Consider the following 7,497-nt stretch of genomic DNA (forward strand, 5'->3'; position numbering starts at 1 on the left):
CATCACTGATTGGACATTTATCTGTATCTTCTGCTGTGTGACAGCGATTTTTGTGCTCGAAATTCTGAAAATGTAGGCTTTAACACCATGGAATTTCATTTAGATAAATCTAGTATCAAAATGTTAAATACCTTCATATAAGAACATTTAGGTAGAATGGGAAACTTATATTCCTTTAAATAAAGGAAGATTTTTGATATCCTCAAAATTTATTTCTCACCTTATTCAGAAAGGCATATCCAGTTTGATGCACAACGTTGCATTAAAATTGCCCTTTTGCATAGTTCTGCCTGTATTTAAAGCACAGTTCCTGATGAAGGCTGTCCCTAACGAGCTCATTTCCCTAGGACTGGGCCAAGCCAGGCCCGTACGATCAGCCCATGGTGAACACGTTGCAACGTCGCAAGGAAAAGCGTGAGCCCGATGTCAATGGAGCAGCTCAGAGCGGAGCCCCTGCGCCCCCCGAGGAGGCCCAGAGACCTCGGAGCATGACGGTGTCAGCTGCCACCAGGGTGAACTCTAATTTCAAATACTCTGTTTGGTGTAAAGGAAATGGCCGTGCTGGCTCCTGCCAGTGCTTCGGGTGCCCTTTATGTTGTGTTTGTCTGGGAAGTGGTGCTGGTGTGGTTGGTGGGAATCCTGCGGGCAGGAGGGAATGCAGCGTTGGGTATTGACTTCTGTAGGGCAATGTACTCCAAAGCAGCATCTGTTCCTAAGCCCAAGCAAATGGCTGGGCACAATCCTGTTGCATTATTATGGTGACAAGCTCTGATGAGGAGAGATAGCTAAAAGTGGGGAAAGGTCACTGACCCCTTCCCGGTGTAACGAGTCTCTCTCCTGTGTGTAAGCAGCAGGGTGAGGAGATGGAGGCCTGTGAGGAGCTGGCTCTCGCTCTGTCCAGAGGGCTGCAGTTGGACACCCAGAGGAGCAGTCGGGATTCCTTGCAGTGCTCCAGTGGCTACAGCACCCAGACAACAACTCCGTGCTGTTCAGAGGACACAATCCCATCTCAAGGTACCCATGCAGGAGATAGTCCTTTTCAGAGCATTCCCACCCTGGCCATCCCACACTTACCCCATAGTGAGCAGCTATCACTTGCTGGCTTTGTAGTCAGCTGGAGAGGAAGGCTGTTGGAGCGGCATTGCTGTTCAGAAAATTTTTCGTGCTTGGAATGCAGCCTGGATTAATTAACTACATAGAAACCTGCATAGTGTACTGAACAATTGTATTTTCTTGTGCACTACTTCAGTGAGTTTCAGCCTAAGGATGCCACCATTTTAAAGAGGATCCTGGAATTATAAATGACACTTATTGCATCCAGTACTTCTTGGGTCCTTTCTGAGCTATTGTCTCAGCAAATACACACTCGTGAGCTTTGCTGTGTTCCATCAGCACTCTCAGTCTGCTCTTAGTTTCCCGTGGTGACCTTTTATTTTCCTGCCTAAGCAGAAGTGTTGTCATTGGAAGAAGAATCCTTTGGAAACTTATGCATAGCTAGGAAGCTGCAGTAAGGTGTTGGGTTTTGTACCGTTTCAGAACCAGCAAGCTGAGAGAGACCAAGTTTGATCTTTGCAGTTCAAGCCTTGTTTGCTCAGCTGGAGTGGTTGTGCTGTGCAGTCACAGGAGGCAGCAGGGCTTGTGGAGGGCCAAGCTTGGCTCAGCACTTAGGTGGAGAGGAAGTAACCCAGTGCAATTAGGCTGAGTTTTCAGAGCTGACAGCTGGGATTTTCTTTGTTTGCTAAGTAAACAAATTTCCTGCTGAAATCACTGGTACATGGTCCGCTGAACCCACTTGCCTGATCTAAAGTATATTTTTCAATTATTTCTATCTACAAGTGGTGGCATGTGGCTTGTAGCGTGCTGGTTTTGGTACCTTCATGTCGGTGACAAACATGGAGCTCGTTCTCTTGTACAAGAGCCATGGGCCCTCTGCAGCTGTAGGATTGGTCTGCTGTGATGCCTTCAGGCATCAAATCTTGGTCACAGAATCTTGGACTTTCTTCCTTCTAAAGGTGGAAACTCCCTTAATTCTTACCGACTACAGGCTTTTTTGGTTATCTATACATACTTCAGACTTACTTAGAGACGTGACTCAGCTGTCTGCTCCAGCTTGATCCTAACTCTGTCTTTTGGCATCAGTTTCAGATTATGATTATTTCTCTGTGAGTGGTGACCAGGAGGCAGAACAACAGGAGTTTGACAAATCTTCCACCATCCCGAGAAACAGTGACATTAGCCAGTCCTATCGCAGAATGTTTCAAACCAAGCGTCCCGCTTCCACCGCAGGTCTGCCGACCACGCTGGGACCGGTCATCGTCACCCCCGGCGTCGCCACCATCCGACGGACCCCTTCCACCAAGCCTTCGGTCAGGCGCGGCACCATCGGCGGAGGCCCGATTCCCATCAAGACGCCGGTGATTCCTGTCAAAACGCCAACTGTCCCCGATATCCCGGGGGGGCTGCCTGGTGCCCTCGCCGGGACAGAAGAGTGCCCCGAGCAGAGTCTGGAGTCCCCAGCGGCAGGAGACGGGGGGCAAGCCGTCGCCGGCCTGCCCTCGTGGAGCGGGCAAGCGTCTGTCAACCCCCCGGCGTCGGGCCAGAAACTGGGTGCTGCCGAGGAGCAGAGGCAGGCGGTCCCCGAGAGCGAGGGGGAGGAGAGCGAGCGGGATGGGGCCGGCAGCCTGGCAGCGGGGCAGGCGGAGCTGGAGCCCGGCGAGCTGAGCCCCGGAGATATCCCGCAGGGCGAGGATATGCTCAACGCCATTCGGCGCGGGGTCAAGCTGAAGAAGACGACCACGAATGATCGCTCAGCACCTCGTATTTCCTAGGAGCGGAGAAGCTGCCAGACTACTGAATGCCGAGGAGGAACTGTGAGAAAACTAAGTTGGTTCTATCCATTCCAATCTGTAATCAATGATTTTTTTTTAGGATACTCGGTAACAGACAGTCTGAAAGTACTCTAAAAGAGAAAACAAATGAAAGAGCATAGTAAGACATAATCTTCGGTGGTGTTTTAATTTGTAAATATCAATGATTTTGTTTCTGCATTTTTTTGATCTAAGTTACACTTTTAATTTTTTCTGAAGGTGCCAAATCCCATTTACCTTTTTTATAACTCTCTTTGTAAAGTTTTAAATCATAGAAGAAAAAAAAAAATTGTCGAGTAGTAAACTTCAGCAAAGGGATTTAATGAAAATTTGGCTTTTTTGCAAGCTTTTGTAGAGCGCCTTGTAATAGTGAGGTTAAAAAATAGAACAATGGGACTTACTACAGTTTAAGTCAAGCTGTATGGAATGGATCCACATTTAAGTATTTAAAGAAGTTTGAAAAGCAGGAATAAAAATTGACAATAAAGCAATATATAATGCAAGGAAGAAACCTGCAGTTGGTAGAGTTATTGGGGGGTAGTGGGGGGAGGGAGATGCCATCAAAATAGCAGATGCTGTTGCACAAAAGTAGCCTAGTAGGATGAATTACTAGTAGCTTCATGGTAAATGCATCAGGATAAGCCATATTGGATTGCAGTGTTTTGTTTCCGTAGGGTGTTTTAAAAACTGGGTTTTTCCACATTTCTTTTTTGACTGCACAGCAGCAACTCTCAGTCACATGCATGCAGCCTTAACTGTGTAGGCTTGGTTCTTCCACCTTCACGTTTTGTTCTACTCATCCTTCTGCTGAATACAAACAAGGACAACAGGCTTAAGGCAGTTATAAATGTGAAAACATTTTTAAAATGCAAGCAGGGAGTTCTTAGATGTTATCAAAATGCCTTTTTCTGACTGTGCCCAGCAGGCTGGGCACCTTAGAAAGCCCACCTATTTTGAGAAAACACTTAAAAATTTGACAGGTGAAACCAGCTTGTGATCTAATAAACTGCGAATGTTTCTTTCCAATACAGGGGCTTGTTTTTCTTAACTTCTTTTAAATAGCAGTTGATTGGCTTTTCTTAAATACTGAAAAGAAAAGGGTTTATGGGTGGGGGTGGGGGGTGATACTGGTTTTTTGATAATACCGGGAGTCTGACCGCTGTAGTCTCTTTTTTTGTACTTTTAAGTAATGTTTTTTGGAACGCTGTTGATAGAATCATTAAGAGTTGGATTTTTTCCTTAACGTAAAAGTAAGTTCTTGCTGCAATACCCGTGTCCTAAAGCTGACAGAAATGTGCAGACCCCTTGGCATGACACATGTTGCAGTCAGACAATCCAGAAGGATGCTATCTGCCCGCCCACAGCAGACCCACATGTGGAGGGACACCAGACTTGCGGATCCGGGATTGTTTAAAAATACATCAAATAACACAAGTAAGGGGCTGGTTTGCACCACACACTGCAGATTTCTGTTGGCTCTAGACTTGCCTACACGATCTCTTATGCTTTAATACATAACTGCATTGGATGTGAAACTTCTAGTAACTGTGTAGTCACGTGTTCTATATGACATTTTACACTGCTGTGCTTGCTGAACCTTTTTTTTTTGTTATGGCTTAAAAGCAAAAAATAAAAAGAAAGCATGATTCTTAGAAAATATTAAACCTTCCTTTCTTTGAAAAACAAGCTCCTTATTACAGAATATAATAAACAGTAGTGCCTGTGGTGTAGCCCACCAATCTTGATACAGTAGCTGATGCATTGTGCAAATGAGGCTTTGAGATGGTTTTTGCATAAACAAAAACTGTTAGGAGATAATCTCAATAGTTAAAAGTGTTATTTAAACCTTTGAAATAAATGGATGTAACTGTACCCAAGTACAGCTTTTCACTTGTTTAGTTCATAAACGTTAGTATAATCAGTAAAATTTAATATAAAATGTTGCCAAATTCAATGTAGAAAGAATGTGACAAAACACTTTGGATAGTTCTATTGTTTGTGTTTTTGCATATTGTAAAAGCAGTGTCACAGCTGAAAAATAAATTGTTTCTAATGGTAAATTATTGTGGTTTAGTTGCTAGTTTGTACTGAGAGTTGACCTCTCCCTGTGCAGTTTTTTGTTCTAAACTGGTATAAATAATTGCTGTAAGTGTGTCTCCCTTCTACATTGTAATGATTGCTTAAGACTACATTATAAATAAAGAACTGCTGAAAACTCCCGTATTTTGCTTCTTAAAGACTTTCTGCTTCCAGAGCATTGGATATCGATGGTGGCCTTCCTCGGGCATCTCAAGATCATGCAGGTTCTATCTGCATGTAATAGAAGCAATAGAGAATTAAAAGTCAATTAAATAAAATTGCATATAGCTGTGTTTTAGTACAGCATGGTAGCAGTGGAGCAGAAGTGCAGTGCTAATGGTGGAAATTCCCATTAAATAGTAGTAGATGACATTTCCCTGCACCTCACTGTTGTTACCTGGCCAGAAAGCACAGATGACTGTGCATTTCTGTGCATCCACCTCATGCTGGACCACAGTTTCTTAGGCCAGAAGAGGAAAAATGCTGCTGTCAACACTGCCCGTGCTACAGCCAGAGTTTATCAAGCACAACACCAGCACCATCTCCCACAGCTCCCAGAGAGACTGAAGAGTTTCTTTTGTTCAGCTTTCTCAGCATTGAAGGCAGAGGGGGGAAGATGTTGCTCCCTCTTGGAGTTGCCACACAATAGCCCAGTTTATTTCTTTGCAATGATTTCATTTCTATCTGGAGGTATCAATTTTCTGACTGCACTGGGCTTATGAGGCCAGGTTTAGGTAGCAGGGGGCTACAGGAGTGGCTTCTGGGAGAAGCTGCCAGAAGGTTCCCCCATGTCTGAAAGAGCCAACGCCAGCCAGCTCCAGGATGGACCCATCAATGGCCACGGCCAAACCCAACAGTGATGGTGGTGATGCCTCTGGGATAAAAGATTTAAGAGGGGGGAAAAGATGCTGTGGGACAGCAACAGCAGGTGGGGAGAGGGGTGAGAATAAGCGAGGGAAACAGCCCCACATAGACCCAGGTCAGTGAGGAAGGCAGGGCAGGAGGTGCTGCAGGTGCTAGAGCAGAGATTTCCCTGCAGGTGATGCAGCTGTGCCCCTGCAGCCCATGGAGGTCCAGGGGGGAGCAGAGATCCACCTGCAGCCCATGCTGGAACCGGTGGCTGCTCAAAGGAGGCTGAGAGCCCATGGAAGCCTGTGTTCCTGGCAGAACCTCTGGACCACTGCAGAGAGGAGCCCATGCCCTCAGGTCAGTTGGGGTCAACTGAGTCCTAACTGTCCCCTCTCAAGATCTTTCCCACCCCCAGTCCACTGGTGAGGAAGATGCCAAGTGGACACCCTGGATGCTGTGGAGCACTGCTTAGCAGTAGCCAGAGCACGGGTGTGCTCTTATCACCTTCCCAGGACTATGAGAGCTGCTCTGTATAAACCCATCCCATCCCAATACAGTCAGGAAGACTTTCCTGTTTCAAAGGAAAGACCAATGTGGAAATGTCTCCAAAAGGATCATGGTTTCATTGCCCCATCTCTCTCTGGCTGTATTTGATGTACTGCTGAGCATCTTGTCTCGCTCAGGTGTCAGTGCGTTGCTCAGCTGTTTCAATACTGAAGCCACCTGTTCAAGACACAGCTGCAGCCTGAGGTGTGCTGTAAGAGGGCACACCTCAATTCCATCACTACTTCTGGACTAACTCAGCACAGAAAACAGATCCTGCTTCCTGGCAGGAATGAAAATTTCAGCTGTGGAATATGTAAAGCTGTTTTTCTGGAGTTTTGTTTTCAAAATTCATACCTATTTTAGCATGCAGACTTACTGGAAAGGAGCAGATTAAGTTTATAGAAACCAACCAGATGAAAGCCTTATTCCCGAGCTACCTATGTTTAGTTCTTGAAAGAGCTGAAGTTGATGCTTTGCCATCTTTTGTTCAATGGGGGTTCACAGAAATACTGAGCTTTAGGCTTAAACAGGGTCACTTAGAAGTCCAGTAACTTCTGTAGAATGGAAGTCAGATTAGGCAACCTAAAACACTCTCAGCCCTAAAAACAGGAAAACTGCTGAAGGGTCAGGTTTTCAAAACTGAAAGCTTTTGCTCAGTGGCTGTATCATCCCATCTGTTCTCTCACAGGGCAATTAGTAAAAGTGTTAGCAGAACTTCCCATGTCTTGTACCAATGCTCCAGGAATGCGGCCAGAAGCAAACAGCTTATTTTCCCCAGTTCAGTGTGTCACACTGCCAGAACTGTTTGTGACCCATGAATGGGCACACAAGAGCCACAATCCTCAGCAGCCCATGTGTGTTAATTGATACAGCTCAGTGGTTATCTGGGATTAGTTTTTATGGGGATCAACTTTCCTGTAGTGCTCTACAGCACTGGCATCCATGCCATGAGGAAAGCACCATGTTGTAAGGAAAGTTTATGTCTTGTGAGATTTGATACAGAAGTGAAAAATGCATCAAACAGCCTAATGAGGAAAGAAGGGAAGGAAAGATGTCTTTATCCTGCAGCAAGGTCAGAAATACCCTCATTACAAGTGCACCCAAAGCCCATGTCTGCTGCTGTCTGTATCTTTTAACTCCAGCTTTAACACCTTGC

At 45.5% G+C, this 7,497-nt stretch overlaps 1 protein-coding gene across 11 annotated transcripts in view; it reads left to right on the forward strand.

Moving 5' to 3' along the window:
- Window positions 1-5,090, forward strand: part of MTSS1 (MTSS I-BAR domain containing 1) — a 127,049-nt gene extending 121,959 nt beyond the window's left edge. For 9 of the 11 annotated variants that reach the window (XM_040083120.1, XM_040083188.1, XM_040083138.1 and 6 more), the window contains 3 exons: window positions 348-512; window positions 852-1,014; window positions 2,140-5,090. In XM_040083120.1, coding sequence (XP_039939054.1) covers window positions 348-512; window positions 852-1,014; window positions 2,140-2,828 — 1,017 coding nt within the window. In that variant the 3' untranslated portion in view covers window positions 2,829-5,090. The remainder of the gene's footprint in view (window positions 1-347; window positions 513-851; window positions 1,015-2,139) is intronic. The other 2 variants (XM_058423429.1, XM_040083238.1) reach the window with 1 other exon arrangement.
- Window positions 5,091-7,497: the final 2,407 nt, after the last annotated feature.

Source organism: Hirundo rustica, chromosome 1, assembly GCF_015227805.2.
Source record: "Hirundo rustica isolate bHirRus1 chromosome 1, bHirRus1.pri.v3, whole genome shotgun sequence".
Classification (NCBI taxonomy): Eukaryota; Metazoa; Chordata; class Aves; order Passeriformes; family Hirundinidae; genus Hirundo; species Hirundo rustica.